At 46.4% G+C, this 19,063-nt stretch overlaps 1 protein-coding gene across 4 annotated transcripts in view; it reads right to left on the reverse strand.

Moving 5' to 3' along the window:
• The window catches only part of LOC105547901 (chromosome unknown open reading frame, human C14orf132), a 48,492-nt gene that overhangs the window by 3,636 nt on the left and 25,793 nt on the right, over positions 1–19,063 (reverse strand). For 3 of the 4 annotated variants that reach the window (XM_011991672.1, XM_011991670.1, XM_011991671.1), the window contains one exon: positions 3,213–3,801. In XM_011991672.1, coding sequence (XP_011847062.1) covers positions 3,577–3,801 — 225 coding nt within the window. In that variant the 3' untranslated portion in view covers positions 3,213–3,576. Of the gene's footprint in view, positions 1–3,212; positions 3,802–19,063 lie in introns of those variants that run through there. The other variant, XM_011991673.1, reaches the window with a different exon arrangement.

Here is a 19,063-nt window from a genome sequence, read left to right on the forward strand (position 1 = left end):
TAACTGGGATTACAGGCATATGCCACCATGTCTGGTTAATTTTTGTATTTTTTTTTTTTTTTTGTAGAGACGGGGTTTCACCATGTTGGCCAGGCTGATCTTGAACTCCTGTCCCTGCCCGCCTCGGCCTCCCAAAGTGTTGGGATTACAGGCATGAGCCACTGTGCCCAGCCTAAGTTGCTCTTTTGAATCACCTAATTGCTTGTAGAGGAGCAATGGAGGGGCACACAGAAGGGCAAGCACAGAGAACATTCCAGAAAATGCAGGACACTTTCTCTGAGGCACAGCTATTTAACAGGCAACCCCATCAAGGGAGAAGCCAGTACAGAGGTCCCAGCTAGAGTCTGAACAAGGGGTGATCCCTCTCCCCTGTCACCTTGCAGAACAAGATGGTCCCAGGACTCTGACTCTGCACTTCTGGCTGCTGTGAGCCTCTTTCTATGTGTGGGTGCTTCTGTTGGGGTCCTGGGTGTTGGCCAGGGAGGGTCCCCTTTCTGCCTGCATCCCAAGAAAACCAGTCTCTGGGAACTTCACCGGAGACTTCCAAGGAGACTTGAGCTCAGTCTTAAAGAAGCGGGCATGCCTTCGGGACCGGTACCCCTGAAATCTGGGCAGAGAGAGAGCACTGGGCAGGAGGTTGAGCATATTCCACTCTGAGGGCGGTCAGGGACCTGTGGAAGCCAGAGCTGGCCCAGGCCACACCATGACGGGCATCTTGAGAAACAGCCTCTGCAGATTCAGGGCCTGGTGTAAATGTGCCCTGGAGGTGCCACCCAGTCACAGAAAGCAGTACTGTGTGGCAGAAAGAGCCTGGCTTTAAAGCCCAACTTCCCAGGTTCAAATCCTAGCTTTTCACTTTCGTGCTGTGTGACCTCAGGAAGGCGACTTCATTCCTCTGAGCCTCTGGTTCCTCATCTGTGCACTGGGGCGATGATGCTGTGTGGTGATTGTAAGGAGTTAGTGTGCATGCAAGTCTAGCGGCACCTGGACACATAATTCAGGCAGTGAGGACCGGCATCTTTCTCCCCTTTCCGAACTGCTAAGACGGACCCCCGCTGAGGCAGGAGGGAGAGTGCAGCTCACTCTGGCCAGAAATCCATCCTTTGCTCCTTAATCAGACACTAACGGGCACATCTATCTTCATTGTTGTTTGAGAGATGGTGGTAAACAAAGTTGATAAAGAAACCATAGGAGACCAAGATGGAGCAACTCCAAGGAAGTCACTGTAATCTGCAATGCAGAGTGGTCGAGGTCTCCAATGCCCTGGACCATCTACCGCTCTGATACTGAAAAGCGAGAGAGGCTTGAAAACTGAATTTAACTGATATTTATGTTAAGGGCTGGAGGCTGAGGGGCCTCCATAGGGAAAACTCCTGCAGCCAGAAGCGCCCAGTTCCTGGGATGCTGGAGTCCTCTTCAGGGCTAGAAGCCATCCGTTTCTCCTGCCTTCTCCTCCCGTTGCCACAGCAAACACAGAACCCTCTCCCTCGACTGCCATCTCCACGGGCCATTTGGAAGCCAGGCAGCTGCCTCCTGCATCTTTACAGGGGTCAGGCCCTCCTGGGGATGTGGGGCCAGAAGGGAAGATCTGAGCGTGTGAGGCAGAGTGACTCCATGAGGACATCACGCAACCCCACCTTGGCTCTGGGCTTCTCGCCTTGGCTTTTCTCATGGAGACATCCATCCGTTAAAGATCTTGCTTATGGAGCAGACCTGGGGTTCGATGGAGAGAGACTTGCTGGAGACACAGCCACCCACGCACGCCGCAGCTAACTCCCCAGCCCAGCCTCCGCCCTGTCAGTGATTCCAGGAATTCCAGGCAGGTGGTCCGTGTCCCTTCTCCCTTAATGCCAAAGTCAGGTTCTTTGCACTCGTGACCTCCCCTTAAGCTGACGCACTGGCAGATGATATACGGCGGCAGTGACGGAAGTGATCAATAAGAACTGGCAGCCATGAGCAGGCACTGTCTGGAGCCAAGCTAGGAATCCTATCACCATGGCGGCTTCCAGGGAAGAATGCTGCTTCTGGACACCTAAGATGTCCCTTTGCCTGTCGTCAAGAACGCTCATTTCTCCTGAGACCAGAGTGAAAAGTCCAGCTTTCTTGTAATTGTCCCTAAACCTACACGCGAGCTTCCTAACCAGCTTTTTAAGTTTCTCTACCACAGTGGGTGTTATTGACACAACTTTTCTCTTTTTTTTTTTTGCAGTGTACAAAGTGAGGAGAAAGCCTCTCTGGGCCTAGAGGTGAGTGAGCCCCCTTCTGGGACCTTTGCCACTCTATCTGCACAGGGAGGCTGCCTTGGGAAGGTGTGGGGGTGGGGGTCGGTCCTGTGCAATAAGATTTCCTAAGGAAGAAAGAAAAGTGTGCCCTTCTTTCTGGTTTTTACTTGGAAGCTTCCTTGTTTGCCAGGACCCCAGATGCTGATTTTTGAGAATTTAAGGAAGTGGCTTGGGCAGAAGCACTTTCACGCTGCAGGAGAAGGCACGGTATCCACACTGAGTGTAAAGGACGGGTGACTGAGCAGCCTGCCAATCTTGCATCCACCTTCAAGATGCCTGGACATTCTCCCCAGGGCAGCTTCTCAGCAACCTCCTCAGGGAAGTGCTTAGTTGGGGCAGAGAGAGCAGTGAGCTGAGCAGTGAGAGAGAGCAGTGAGCTGAAACAGAGAGGACACATCTTCCTGTCCCGACTCCTCCACGAACGTGCCTGGTGACCACAGGCAAATCACCCCCCTCTCTGACCCATGCATTGAATAATTCAGTGGACGTGAATCTTGTTCATCTTTAAAATTCCACGATTCCTCAGAGAAGAAAGAGCATCCTCACGTGGGTGGCCTGAAGAGTCCACTGCCTGGCAGATCTAGCTCTTAAAGACATCCTCTCCCATCCTCTCCCCTCCTCTTCTTAAAAAGAAGAGAAAGTCCAGCCAGGAGATACAAACCACTAACAACACTCCCAGAAACCCCACCCTATGACCAGTAACCTCCCATCCCTGGGTCTCCGGATGCACTTGGGTCTCGGAAGGGACCGGGTGTCTCGTGACAAAGGTGCCATTTCAAAGTCAAATTAGGAACATCCAATGGCCCTACTAGGTGGCCAAGGGACTGAATGTTAAACCAGAATTGGGTCGGGAACACAGAAGTCCTGAGGGTCGCTCCTGCCCCAGCACCCCACACCCTAGGTTCGATAAGTTTGCATAAAAACAAGACACACGAGTGATTATTTACCACCAGCAAGCGACCATCAAACCGTGCCTATGTTTTAAACCTAACTAGCTGTTCCATCTAGTCTCCTGTTCCTGGAATGTAGTTTCAAGGATCCCCAATCTGCCCTCCGAAGGCCTTGCCCCATCACGCCTCTAGGGGTGGGAGGCCCATACTTCCATGTCTTCTGACTCAGCTTGACCACAACGTGGGATATTTGAAATCAGGGCTGCTGGGGGGAAATTCCAGAAGGATGGCTGCTGCCTCTGGTCAAAACTCCTGGTTCTAGAACATGAGAGCAGCCAAAGGCCAACAGCAAGTCAGAGCTACGTGCCAAGCCTCACCCCATGGTGGTGGAGGGTGCGCCGTCCTCAGAAGGTGAAGGCGTACACCACACCCACCACCACGATGTTCCCCAGCGTGGCTATGATGGCAATCCATAGCAAGACCGCGTCGTTGGAGGACCGAGGAGGATCTTCTGGCTGGCCCTGGCCGTTGGCAGCTGCGTGGACATTGGCAGAGGAGTTAAACAGGGAGTACTCGGTGCTGAAGTCCTCGTTGGGCGAGTCCATGAAAGCTCCTCCCATCATGGGCAGCTGCGAAGAAGCAGAGAGAGAGACAATTATCCAGGGCCATGGGAGCTTGGGTAGACGTGCCCTCCGAAAGGGAAGTGGCCTGGCCAAACAGCCCCACATGAAGCTACAACTTCTACTGCACCTGCAAAACAGGGCTTTGCTTTCATGGTTTTATAATTGATGGTGCATATGGTAATCTACAAAAAATCAGTGTTCACAGCAGCCTGTTGAGGCAGACGTTGTCATGCCCACGCTACTATGAAAGCATCAAGGAACTCACCCAACAGCTAGCTGGTGACTCACTAGGACTCACAGCAACCCCTCCAGCCATTCCCCTCCCCTAATGCCAGGCTCCTCCATGACAATATGGGTTGTAAAATACCTTCATTCCTCCTCTAATTTTAAAAATAACATATGCTTAGCATAGAACACTAAGAAAACACAAAACAGGATAAAAAAACGAGAATCATGATCCCACCACATGATCACTGCTAACATTTTGATGGTTTTTATTTCCAATCTTTTTTCCTCTGTGTGTGTGTGTATGTGAGAGAGAGAGAGAGAGAGAGCGAGCGAAAACACATTTAAATGTGTTTTTTAATCCATGTTTCAAAATGACCATCAAAATTCCATTTTAACAGTTGTGTATTATTCTATCACGAACATAAGCCAAAATGTAACCACTGCCCTAGAGTTGGAGATTTAGCAATTTCCACTTTTCCTATGAAAAATAATGCACCGATCAACATCCTTGTACATCCTTTAGCATGTACCTGCATCCTTGTACACACATTGTTATTTATTAGGGCAGACTCCCAGACACACAATTTCTGAGTCGATGAGTATGAACACTGTATACCTTCCGGTGGATAGGAACAAATACCCCAGAAGAGTGACCCTAATTCCCACCACCTGCGCCGCACACCACTGCACACGGGACGCCAGAATGTTTGCATTCATGGATCAGAACTTCCCATCTCTGTTTTTAAAGGTTCTCTGCTGCTCAGACTTCAGGTGGGAGGTGAGTTTCTCCAAGGGATTGGGTGATCCTGGACACAGCAGTGAAGAGGAGGCCCCTCCCTGCCCCAGCCCAGGAGGCCCACATCCAGGCTTCCCAGGCCCTCTCCAGAGGCAGAATGTGCATTTGCATTCCCGGGCTGGCACTGACACCTATTTGGCCCATAATCAATGTTTCTTTTGAAGGGAACCTGAGTGAATGAACACGACACAGTGATGCCTGCGTTGGATGCACAGTTACCAAGCACTGCATGAAACAGTATTCTGCGTGGAGCTCCTGCTATGGTTAGGGGCTGTGCTAGAGATATTAAAATACTCTCAATCATTCAACTATCCTGGCGGAGGCTACTACTGCAACCCCATTTTACAGATGGATAAGCAGAGGTCAAGGACATAGCACTAATCTGTGGTGGTGTCAGGGTTGAGTGCCAGGAGTGTCCGACTATGAGCCCAGGTACTCCCTGCTCCGCATGCAGCCCCATGGGCTTCAGGGTCAGGCTCCTGGAACATGAGAGGCACACGGGTGCCTGGGCAGCTGCTGCTCAGAAGCTCTCTGGCCTGCCTTGAGTCTCAGTGGCCTCTTCTTAAAGGATGACCATTACCAGGTCACCAGGTGGCCCTTGAGTATCTGCTTCTGATGGGCTCCTGCCAGGAGGCACTCGGCACCTATATTCCTAACATGGTGCTGTCCTTGAGGGGATGGAGCAAGGCAGTTGCGGACCTTGACAGTGCAGTGACTAGAAGGGACTGTTATGGGACTCAGGGCAGGCCAGGCGCAATTTCCGAGTGGGGGCTGCAGGTTACCATGCTGTGTTCACCCCTCGAGGGGTACATTTTTATATAAGTACTTCTTATATGTATAACATATTCGATTAATATATTTAAATTAAATATAATGACCAATGCAAACAAGAATATTACAACAGCTTTTTTAGGCTAAAAATACAATTATAAGTGGAAACAAAAGAATTGCAGGTCAGATGGGGTGCGGGTGAATCAGACACATGCCAGCCTAATGGGCGGCTTCCCCGTCCCCAGGTGACATCGTCAGTGCCTTTGCCCAGCCTGTCCACAACAGAAGGCCTCCCAGGCTAAGGTAAAGTCACCAACATTTGCTGGTGGCCTCTTGGAAAGCAGGCTCAGTGTAGGAAGCTGTGCTTTCTTCCTCTTCGGTGTGACGAGGGCTGCGGGGGCTTGTTCTGCCCCCACGTCCCCCCATGACCCCTGCCAGATTCCCCGGAATTAACCAGAGTTCCCGTCCCTTCCCACTCATTGCTTCTTGTCTCTCCTCTCTCACCAGGCCCATGCTGCTGGGTGCTTAGACAGATGGCTTCCTGGACTCCACGCATGGGATCTGATCCACTCTTCCACCCCATGGAGCTCTCTGGGCATATGTCCCGTCTCTCTCCTCTCTTTAGAGCAAATGTGAATGAGATGAGTATTTTCATCCAAATTACTGGGGAAAGAGGGAGGGAATCTGGACAGATCCTTTTGCAGGACTCCCGCACCTCCCGTGCCCTTGAGCACCTGCTTCCGATGAGCTCCTGCCAGGAGGCACTCAGCACCTGTATTCCAAACACTCCTGCCAAACAGGTCAGAGTGATGCCCTCCAGCCTCTGCACCCCTCACTTCTCTGCCTCCCTGCAGGTATTTATTTAATGCCTTTGCATGTCAGTTTCCTGTTGCTGCTGTGACTAATTACCACAAGCACAGTGGTTGAAAACAGCACTAGTTTATCATACAGTTTCAGAGACCTCACTAGACTAAAATCGAAGCGTTGGCAGAGCTGCACTCCTTCTGGAGGCACTAGGGGACAATCTGTTTTCTCCTCTTTCCCAGCTTCTAGAGGCCGCCCACATTCCTGGGCTCATGACTGGGCTCATGGCCCCTTCCTCCATCTTCAAAGCCAGCCGTGTAGCATCTTCCAATCTCTCTCTCTCATCTTCCAATCTCTCTTTCTCATCTTCCAGCCTCACTCTTATAAGGGCCCTTGTGATGACACTGAGCTCCCCTGGCTAATCCAGGCCACTCCTACCATCTCAAAATCCTTAACTTAATCACACCTGCAAAGTCCCTTTGGCCATGAACGGTAACCCGTCCACAGGTTCTAGGGGTTAGGATGTGGACATCCTTGGTGGGGGCATCATTCTGCCGACCACACCCCGGACTTCTGTTCCAGAAAGGAGTCAGGATGGTGTGCATACCTGGATGTCCACTTCCCATTAGACAGAGAACTCCTGAAGGCAAGGATATGGTCTACTCATCACAAACTCCCTCAGCCCCATCCTTAACATACAAAAAAAGTGACAAGTAAAAGCATGCAGAATTAATGAATATGAAATCAGCAGGAGGGTTCCCCACAGGCGGTACTTCATAAACCCCAATCCTGGAGCTCCCAGACGTGGGGCAGGCCTCATGGGGAGTCCCCTTTGCCCTGCACCTGTGGTGGGAGCTCAGAACTGCCAGAGAGGATGGTCAGTGTTGGATGGATTCTGCTGTCTCGGAGCGTGGGAAACGAGGGTGGGTTCTGGTGTCAGAAAGGCTCGGGGTGAATCCACATACGGTGGGGCTTGGGTGAGTTACTTACCGACTTGCCTCAATTTCCCTTCTGTAAGTGATGAAGAGAATGCAGTCCAACCAGCGAGACTGTTGCAAGCAGTGAATAAGATCATGTATAAGAAAGCATGGCCCCAAACAGTTACACAACAATTACCAACCAGTATTCCTTCCCTCTGTCGTCCTTGTAGGAGAGTATTACATGCATCTCTTATCCAGCTGCTTAAGCTGAAGTGAGGAAATCAGGAACATGGCATTTCTAGTCATGTGCTTTTTGTGTGATCGATAACTAGATACTCATTTTTAGTTGTCAGCAGATGGCCACCCGTGCCCCCACCGTATGCTGAGACAGGCGGCTGAGAGGTGCTCCAAAGCCGGTCAGCCCTGTTGCTCCATCCGTCTCAAGTTTGTTGGTTTTATTTTGTTTTGATATTTTTTTCTTTGTAAAATAGGTTCTAAATGGAAAGTGCTGAGTTAGACATAAAAACAACTTTAACCATCCTGGCTAACACAGTGAAACCCCACCTCTACTAAAAATACAAAAAATTAACCAGGCATGGTGGTGGGCGCCTGTAGTCCCAGCTACTCCGGAGGCTGAGGCAGGAGAATGGTGTAAACCCAGGAGGCGGAGCTTGCAGTGAGCTGAGATCGTGCCACTGCACTTCAGCCTGGGTGACAGAGTGAGACTCTGTCTCAAAAAAATAAAAATAAAAATAAAAAAATAACTTCAAACAGCAGAATTCCATGACTCGAAAACAAAAAGTCAGTCTCAATTTCAACATTTGGAAGTTACAAAAATTTGATCAGGATCTAGCTTGTGGTCAGCACAAGGGGTGTTGGCTGAGGTCATCCTGCAAGCAGGTGGTGAGAGAATGTCACTCTCAAAGCCCGCCCGACCAGCTCCAGTCTACTTTTGTTGCCCCTTTTGGTGGCACGCCACTGCTGGAAGCGAGCAACTGGGCTTTCTCACACCAGTGGGCAGGGGTGGCCACCGGCCTTCAGAGAATGGGACTCTTGGATGAGGTTTTGACTCAGAGCAGATTTGGGGGGTGTGATCCTAACCTTAAACCCTAGAAAAGCTACTGTGCAGAAGAGAGAGTGGCTTATGGGGGCAGAACAAGAAAACTAGTCTCCTGTTGCTGAGTTAGACACTGGCAACCAGGACAACACGAGGTGACCTGGGGGGCGATGGTGGCCTTGATTCCTTATTGGAGGAGATATTCATGTCAAGATTAAAAACAAACAAACAACAACAACAAAAAAAAAACATTTGTTGGCTGGGTGCGGTGACTCATGGCTGCAATCCCAGCACTTTGGGAGGCCAAGGTGGGAGGATTGCTTGAGGCTACGAGTTCAAGATCAGTCTGGCTAATGTAGTGAGACTCCATCTCTACAAAATATAAAAAAAATTAGCGGGGTGTGGTGGTGTACACTTATGGTCCCAGCTACTAGGGAGATTGATGTGGGAGGATCACCTGAGCCCAGGACATCGTGGCTGTAGTGAGGTATGATGGCACCACTGCACTCCAGTCTGGGCACCAGCGAGACCCTGTCTCAAAAAAAAAAAAAAAAAAAAAACAAAACAAAATATAATGTTTTTTGGTAATGACTATGCTACAGCATATAAATAAGCTTAATGTGTTCCATTAAAAAAAAAAAAAAAAAAAAAAGAAAGAAAACAGAAACACTGGTTGGCTTGTCGAAGAGAGAAGGCTGTATTTTTCTGCCTACACTTTTCAGAAGGCAGGGATCTTCCACAGTATCACAGTATCCCCAATGCCTAGACCAGAGCAGACACTCAAAAAATATTTGGTGAATGAATGAATCATAGGACCATCAGTCAAGAATCCTGAGGGCATGATGAGATTTAGCCCCAGGGCCAACATTGCCTCCTGGTGTGATCTAGGCCCACTTCTTAACCTCTCTGAGGCAGAGGGTTCTCAGTTAAAAACAGGGAAAATAATAAAGACAGCTCATAGAAGGGGGCTGCTGGGAGGTTCTTAACACTGGATGAAAAATGCTTTCTAGGGGAAAAAGGCAAGTCACAAAATAAACTCAGCATTCTTGAAATCAAAAACATGCATGCATAATATTACTATGTAGTATGCATGGATTTATACAAATGTTAGTAAAAGTACCAACTTGGATTGAGAAGCCAGATTCACGATCGCGGCTGCCTCTGGGAAAGGGGAAGATGGGACAAAGGAGACTGATTTCATCAGAAGTCATTTCTTATAAGGAAAGACAAGGCAGACATGATGAAATATCATAAATGGCCTATTCTGGTCAGTGGGTATATGAGTGTCTGCTATAGTCTGGTATTTTTGAACTTCCTAAAATTAAGAGCAGTGCTTCGAGCATTGGAGTGCACCGCGCGTGATGGTTACAATCGATCGTGGCTGTGGGATTAAGCACTCTCTGAATTCAGGAGGGTGCCCCAGGCTCGGAGTCCCTGCCCTGCAGTGTTGGAGCACCATGTGGCATGTGGTGGCTGAGTGTGATGTGGGGTGTTCTAGGAGGTACGGGCCATTGTGGACAATGGGATGACACCCTCCAGGGGCCTCAGAGGGCCTTGCCTTCCCGACAGTCTCCATCCTGCTCCCAGAGCAGAGCTGCTCTAAGGAGTGGAGTGGCCTTTAGGTCTCCACCTGTTCCTGCTAAGAAGGTGACTGTTATATAAATCTCCCCTAAGCGCCACCTCTACAGAGAAAGGAATGGAAAATGCTTTCAGAAGGAAATATTCAAAGCATGGTTATCAGAGGTGACCTTGGCAGGCCTTTCAGAGGACAGGTAAACACAAAACAACAGAAGTGTAATTGTGATGGCTTGTGATACGGGGCCACCAGACCCTCCTCCCTTAGATGCAGTCTCAGTGTCCGGTTTGGCCTCGCCCGTCCTGTGGCATCCTGGCCCAGAACAGTTAGAATCTGATGCTCCTGGGCTGTGAATTTTAAAGTTAAATTTGTAGGGGTGTAAAGACAACCATGTCCCCAGTGGGCTGTGCTGTTCCCATGCTGCTCTGGGTCTGGAGAGCCAAGATCTGGCCCTGCTCCAGCCCTGCCCTGTCTTGGAGCTTTACATACTAGGGAGCAGCTTGGATGGGGTGATATCTAAGGTCAGAAGTCCCTACCCAATACTAAGAAGGCTGAAGTCAGTTATAGACAGGCCTAAAGTGACAGCCTGTGTGGCAAATATTGCCACACAAAGTCTTCAATAAAATTCTCAAACAAAATATAAGATGCCCAGTTAAATTTGAATTTCAAATAAACAACAACACAATTTTTAGCATAAGTATATCCCGCATATTAGCATAAGTGTATCCCACATATTGCATAGCATATACTTATCCTAAATAATTATTTGTTGTTTATCTGACAATGAAATTTAGCTGTGCATCTCTTATTTGCTACATCTGACAACTCAATATGTGGCTAATCTAAAAAATAGCAGCAATTTCAGAATTTGTACAAGGGACCACGCCTTCAGTTTTGTCTCTTCAGAACACACCATCTGTGGCCCAGGCTCTCTGGGGGACCTAGCACATCAGAAAATTCCAGAGAAGCCTCCAATTAGTGTACAAACATTATAAAGATAATTTCTCTCATTGCTAAATTCTCGCAGGCTCTCTGTGGTCTAAACATAAAGCCTGGATAGATTTGAATACCATCCATCCATCCTTTCGTCATTCATTCAACAAATACCGAAGGCCCACTGGCACCAGGAAGTGACAGACAGACATTAGGCACACCAAGGGTTACTCATGACCTCTGAAGGGCTCAACATTTTAAAAGAATATAGACTTAAACACACAGTCATAAAATAGTGTCGTGTGCACTTTCACAGAGAGAGGAAAAAGGCGATGGGATTTTGATGGGGTGAAGACATTTCGGCTAGAAAGAAGCAACACAGGCCGGGATTCTTTACAAGAGCCGCAGAATCAGGCATGAGACTGAGCTCCCACGTGATTCCTTTTTAGCTGTATGATGAGGGCAAGTGACTAACCATCCCATGCCTCAGTTTCCTTATCTGTAAAATGAAGATAAGAGCAGGAACCACCTCCTAAGGTGCTGTGGGGTGACAGAAACTCACAGCACCCGGCTGTGTGTGTTCCATGCTCGTGAGCTGTCATTGTAAGTTTCATCCTTGCCTTGTGGCCCTGTGGCTTCCAAGGCAAAGAGCTGGACCTGCTGTCTCAGGGTCTCTCTAGAGTGGGGTCTCTTTTGATTTTCTCCATTTTCCACTTTTGGGTCTGGTTTACTTTATGTGGATTCCACTGGGAATGTAAGAGAAGAAATGAAAGGCGCATGGCGAGGTACACGCTGATCTCCTCATAATGTCCTCTGATGGGGAGGGCTGAAGCCCCACAGAGCAGGAGGGTCAGCAAAGGATGGAAAGGCGCCTGAGTTTTCATTGCCCACTCATGGGCTCTTACAAATCAGCAGGAACTGCTGGGAGGCTGGGCTCTGAATGGCACAGTGGCCTCCTGACCTGGGACGGGCAGGACCGCAGGACCGTGAACAGGCAGTCAGGTCCTCCTGAAGGAATGGGTGGTACCTGAAGGGGCCCCAAGGGAGATGTAAGATCCTGGTGCCAGCCCAGTCTGCCTGCTGGACTAGGCCACTTCTATTGCTGGATCTGTTCCCTGTCTCAACACAAGAACTCCTGCTTGGGACCCACGGGACCGTTATGAAACTAGGAGAATATGATAAAATGCTTGCAGTGCCGGCGCAGATAGAGTAAGCCCACTGCAGATTACAACTAAGAACCCCAGGCAGGCTCCAACAAGCAACGGCGAGGCCCCTGACAAGCAAGCAGCAGCAGCTGGCTTGGGGAGGGAAAATAAACCTGGAGAAAGACAGGCGTCATGAGCTTACTGGGGTTTTTGCCTTTTTTATCTCCCAGGATTGAGCACAAAAGCTCTAGAAGAAACCCCCTCTCTCTAGACAGAAGACTGAGAAGCCAGGCTCCTGTGAGCTGGCAGTTTGAGGGAAATCCCTGATTTTTGCTTGTTTTCTCTTTTTTATCTCCTGGCCCTGCCTCACAAGGCAGTGTCAGTTGCTGAGCTGTGTTGCCACGGTCACAACGGCAGCAGCGACAGTGACCTAAACACAAGAGAAACCCTTCCTGCTGGCCAGAGGAACCCGGGGAAGGGCCTCATGTTCTGAAGAGTGTGGGGGGCTCCCTTGATCTCTTCCATTTTCTCTCACTGCTTTGCCTGCAGGGTGTCCTGGCGGTGCAGACCCGTGCAGCAGCACAGGAGGATGCAGCGGGCAGAAACGCCGGCTTTGCAGCCAGAGGTTTAGACAGAAAGGCTCCTGGGAGCTAGACAGTGTCAGGGGAACCCAGAGGGAGGAAGTTGGAGAACAGAATGCCCTAAGTTTGTTGTGTGAACCTGTATGCATTTTGGGCTCACCCCAAACTGCATGCACAAAAGAGATTCAAAGGAGCACAGTAAAGGCTCTGATAACTACGGTGCAAACCCCTGCCATGTCGAGACTAACCCTTGAGGGGTGCACTTGCAAGACACACCCAAGTGACATGCAACCACTGCTTATAGAAGGTGACAGAGAATTTTCAGACCAGACCCAACCTGCTAAAACAAAGCAATGCTCTAAAACTTTTAACAAGACATAGTATACTAGTTTGCTCTGGCTGCCATACAAAGTACTGCAGACAGGGTGGCTTAAACAACAGAGATTTACATCCTCACAGTCCTGGAGGTTGGATGTCCAAGATCGAGGCATAGGTAGGGCTTGTTTATTCTGAGGCCTCTCTCCTTGGCTTGCAGGTGGCCGCCTTCTCCCTGTGTCTTCCCATGGTCTTCCCTCTGTGCATGTCTGTGTCCTAATTTCCCATTCTTATAAGGACTGCAATCATACTGAACTAGGGCATACCCTAGTGACCTCATTTTAACTTTTAAAGACCCTATCTCCAAATACACTCACGTCTAAGGTATTGGGAGTTAGGGCTTCAGCATGGGAATTGCGGGGTTGGGGGAGGGGGCAACAACTCAGCCCATAGCCGCCAGCATCTCACAACATAATATTCAAAACACCCAGAATCCAATCCAAAATTATCACACCTCAGCACTTCTCTCTTGGTATAGGAAGAAATAGGAAATCAACAAGGACACAGAAGACCTGAATGCCACCATCAACCAACAGGATCTAACTGAAGTGTATTGAACCTTCCACCTGACAACAGAATGCACATTCTTCTCACGGGCACGTGAAATAGTCACCAGGACAGATCATATCCTGGGTCACAAAGCAAACCTTCACAAGTTTAAAGGAATCAAAATCCTATGAAATATGTCCTCTGATCATAATGGAATTAAACTAGGAGTCAATAACAGAAAGATATTGGGGAAATCTCCCAAAACTTGGAAGCTAAACCACACACTTCTAAATAATCCATGGGTCAAGAGGCAAGTCTCAAGGGAAACTCGCAAATATTCTGAACTGAATAAAAGTGAAAATACAAGTTATCAGCATGCATTGATGCAACTAAAGCAGTGCTTAGAGAAAAAATTATAGTACTAATTGTTTATATGAGAAAAGAAGAAAGGTCTCAATTCAATAATCTAAACCAATCTTGTCCAACCCACAGCCTACGGGCTGCACGCAGCCTAGGACAGAATGTGGCCCAACACAAATCCATAAACCTTCTTAAAACATTACTAGATTTTCTTGCGTGTTTTTTTTTTTCTTTCTCATCAGCTATCACTAGTGTTAGTGTATTTTATGTGTGGACCAAGGCAATTCTTCTTCCAATGTGGCCCAGAGAAGCCAAAATGTTGGACATCCCCGATCTAAACTATACCTTAAGAAATTAGGACGAGGGGAAAGTTGAATTAAACCCAAAGCATACAGAAGGCAGGCAACAATAGAGATAAGAACAAAACTCAATAAAATTGAAAACAGAAACAATAGAGAAAAATCAAGGACTCTAAAAAAGGGTTCTTTTAAAAGATCTATAACAATGATAAATACCTCTCGCCAGGCTGAGCAAGAAGGGAGAACACACAAATTATCGATATCAGAAATGGAAAAGGGATATTGCCACAGACATTACTGACAGCAAAAGGACAGACAATAAGGAATTACTGAGATGATTAAAAACAACTACGTACCCATAGGTTTGACAATGTAGGTGAAATGAACCAACTCCTTAAAAAACACAAGCTACCAAAACTTACTCAAGGAAAAAAGATAAACCACACAGTCCTTTTAGCTATTAAATAAATTAAAATTTTAGTTTAAAATCTCCTGGGAAAAATCATCAAATGATTTTATTGAAGAATTTACCAAAAATATGAAGAAGAAAAATGCCAGTTGTAGACATTCTGTTCCAAAAAATAAGAGAAGGGAACATTTACCAACTCATTTTATGGAACACTTCCCAAATCATCTTAATGAGGCAGCATTACTCTGCTAACAAAATCAAAGACATTACAAAAGCAGAAAACCGTGGATCAATATCTCAATTGAACACAGACAAAAAGCAGTCGACGAGATATTGGCAAATTAAATCCAGCAATATATAAACAAGATAATGCAAAGCATTCAAATATTCAGCATTCAAAAAAAATCAATCCATATAATTTATGCCACACTGACAGAACTACGAAGAAACAAAACAGTCATATCAGAAGATGCAGAAAAAACATTTGACAAAAGTAAACATCCACTCATGATTTAAAACACTTAGTAAAATAGAAATAGAAGGGAACTTCCTGGATCTGACAAAGAACATCTAGAAAACAAAACCAAACAACCTATAGCTAACATCACACCTAATGGTGAAAGAGTGAAAGCTTCCCTCTACGATCTAGGGAATACGAGAGGATGTCTAACCTCACCACTCCCATTCAAAATCACACTGAAAGTTTTTGCTAGTACAATAAAGCAAGAAAAAGAAATAAAAGTCATATATACATAGATGCCTTATATATAAAGAAGACATAAAACTGTCTCTAATTGCAGAAGATATGATTGTCTATACAGAAAATCTCAAGGAATTTCCAAAACATCATATAACTAATAACTGAATTTTGAAAGGTCAGAGAACACAAAGTCAATATTAAAAGATCAATTGTATTTCCACACTCAAGCAACAAACAATATGAACTTTAGCCAAAAAGCACTATTTACAACAACACCAAAAAATAAAATATTTAGCCTAGATCTAACAAATACGTGCAGGATCCGAATGCTTCATGAAAGCAGCATACTGATGAAACAGCAAAGAAGATCTAAATAAATGGAGAGAAATACTGTGGTCATGAAATCAAAGACTCCACATTGTTAAGATGTGAATTCTCCTCAAATTGATGTAGAACCTCAATGCCATTCCAATGAAGGTCCCAGCAGGAATGTTTGTTGATGCCAACAAGCTGATTCAAACATTTATTTGCAAAGGCAAAGGACTAAGCATAATCAAAACAATTTTGAGAAAGAAAACAAATTTGGTGAGCTCATGCTACCATATTTCAAGACTTATAATAAAGCTACAGTTATCAAGACAGTGTAGTGTTAGCAAAAGGATGGATACACACATTAAATAGAAGCTCCAGAAATGAGATGCACATAATATGGCCAATTAATTTTTGAAAAAATTGCAAAGGCAATTCAATGGAAAAAGGATAGTCTTTTCAACAAATGATACTGGAACAAGTGGACATCAATATGCAACAATATATATAGAGAGAGATATGTGAACTTGGAACCCAATCTCTTACACAAAAATTACAAAACAGCTGCAGCAATAAAACAAAACTCATGCCTCATACCAAAAACTCAAAATGAATCTTAGACCTAAATGAAATCATAAAACTATAACACCTTTAGGAAAATACGTAAGAGAAAAATGCCTGTAACCTTGTGTTAGGCAGAGTTATTAGCTCCAACATCAAAAGCATAATCCATACAAGAAAACACTGCAAACTGGATCTTATTAAAATTATAAAAGTTTTCTCCATGAAAAACACCATCAAGAGAATGAAAAGACAAGCCACAGGCTGGAAGAAAATATTTACAAATCATCTGTCTGACAAAAAAAAACTTATAAGTAGAATGTATAAAGAACACTGAAACCAGTGTCCCCACATGTGTCCATGTGTTTTCATCGTTCAGCTCCCACTTATAAGTGAGAACATTCAGTGCTTGGTTTTCTGTTTCTGTGTTAGTTTGCTGAGGATAACAGCTTCCAGCTCCAACCTTGTTCTTGCAAAGGACACGATCTCATTCCTTTTTATGCCTGTGTAGTATTCCATGGCATATATGTACCACATTTTCTTTGTCTAGTCTATCATCAATGGGCATTTGGATTGATTGCATGTCTTTGCTATTGTGAATAGTGCTGCAATGAACATATGCATGCATGTATCTTTACAATAGAATAATTTATTATATATTCCTTTGGGTATAGCCCCAATAATGGGATTGCTGGGTCAAATGGTATTTTTGCTTCTAGATCTTTGAGGAAGTGCCACACTGTCTTCCACAATGGTTGAGCTAATTTACACTCCCACCAACAGTATAAAAGCATTATTTTTCTTTACAAACTTCCCAGCATCTGTTGTTTCTTGACTTTTTAATAATCACCGCTCTGACTGGTGTGAGATGGTATCTCATTGTGGTTTTGATTTGCATTTCTCTAATGATCAGTGATGTTGAACTTTTTTTCATAGGTTTCTTGGCCACATGAATGTCTTCTTTTGAGAAGTATCTGTTCATGTCCTTTGCCCACTTTTTAATGGGGTTGGAAAACAACCCACTTTTAAAAATAGGTAAAAGATCTGAACAGCTAAATAGGAAATATATCCCTGAACAAGAGATACATACACAGACGGCAAATAAACACTTGAAAAGGTGCTCATCATCATTAATTAGGGAAATGTAAATTAAAACTACCATGAGATAACACTACACATCTACCACAATGGCTAAACTTAAAAAAAAAAAAAAAAAGAAAACCCTCGTGTTACTAATTTCTGATGAGAAAGTAGGGCAACCGGAACTCTTGTACCTTGCTATGGGAAGCAATTATGCAGCCATTTAAAGAAAACAGTTAAGCCAGTTCTTACAAAGTTAAACATATGTTTATCATATGACCCAGAAATCCCACTTCTACATATTTACCCAAGAGGAATAAAAACTGATGTTCACCAAAAACCTGTGTGCAAATGTTTACAATAGCTTTATTCATAACTGCCCCATACTGGAAACAATGCAAGTGTCTTTCAACTGGTAAATGGGTGAACTGTCTACATTCACCCAATAGAATTCCACTTGACAATAAAAATGATGAAGTTATTGATGTCCACAATGACATGGGTGAATCTCAAATGCATTAGGTTACCTGAATGAAGCTATATGGGAAAAGCCATTTAGATGGTATTCTGGATGATGCAAAAAACAATGGGGTGGACAACAGCAGAGACAGGGGTGTGTGCAGTAGGGGGTGGTTGGCTGCAAGAGACAGCAGGAGGAGATATTTTGGGGCGATAGAAAGTTCTAAATTTTGATTGTGGTCATGGTCACAGGGTTCTGTGCATCTGTTACCAGTTAGAGAACCATATCATCCCCTCCACCAAAACAATCTTCCGGTATGCATATTAGCAAGTAAATCAAAAGCACACCTGGGAAGGAGACTGCGGCATTTGCTCTGAGCCAGGCGCTGTGGCAAGCCCAGCGTTCGCCATTCCATGCAGTCCTCAGGGCCCCTGGGAGGTGGTAGTGGCCTTCCAACTGCACAGTCTCTCAGCTGAGGCCCCAGTGCCCAGGGTCAGTCTGGACCCCAAACCACATCTGCCTCCATGTCCCAAGCTCTTTCTACAGCGCCAAGATTTTACTGCATGTATGACAAAGGTGCTTGGCAAATGGAGACTCAGTGGACCTCGGCCCACAGCTGAGATCACTGTGGCGTTTTGACAGGCCTGCAGAGGGCCTGCAGAACATGTGACAGCTTTCCTGAGGAAGTGCTCAGAAGGAAGTCTCCAGCAGCGTGGCACGGCTCTCCAGGTCCCAGGCCTTTCCATTCACATCTCCCACCTTAACCCTGATGTCCATTCCGACCTGGGGGCTCTCTTGAGCCCTGCATGATCAGTGTGGAGTCTGAGTCAGAGGCAACTGCAAAGAGAGCTTCTCCCTTCACACCAGGTCTCCCTTCACCTCTCTGCGAGGTCACATTCACATGGCTCTCCCAGGCATGCCCTGGAGCTGAGGCTCAAGGTGGTTGATTTCAGCAAAAGTCCTTTGTGATGAAGGCCCAGGGCTGGACAGGCACAAGGAGACGTCCACCAGCCCTGGCAGAGCACCCTGTGTGCCCCACCTCCCTGTAGCTCTCCACACTCCCCATGGGGCTGGTCTCCTGCTGAGACATCTGGGGCTCTCACTCACCACAGACCAGGGCCCAGCTTCCCAAGGTTGAGGGGCACCATCCCTCAGGGTGGCAAAAGGCTGGGTCCACAGGCTGCCACCTGAACCCCTTCAGGAGAGAGGGCTGGAACTGTGGCAAGCTAGTCAAAGACTGGGGATCCCCAGGGGGAAGTGTGTGTGTTCATGGCTTAATTGGGGTGACAGTAGTAGCAATGATGGCAATCAGAACACTTGAGTTTATGCCACCAAATCCAGGGAAGGTAGAGAAGAGACAGGGGCTTGCTTGCATTTCACTATAGGAGAAAGACCCCTGGTGATGAAGCCTTGAA

The sequence above is a fragment of the Mandrillus leucophaeus genome, unplaced genomic scaffold (assembly GCF_000951045.1).
Source record: "Mandrillus leucophaeus isolate KB7577 unplaced genomic scaffold, Mleu.le_1.0 Scaffold4, whole genome shotgun sequence".
NCBI lineage: Eukaryota > Metazoa > Chordata > Mammalia > Primates > Cercopithecidae > Mandrillus > Mandrillus leucophaeus.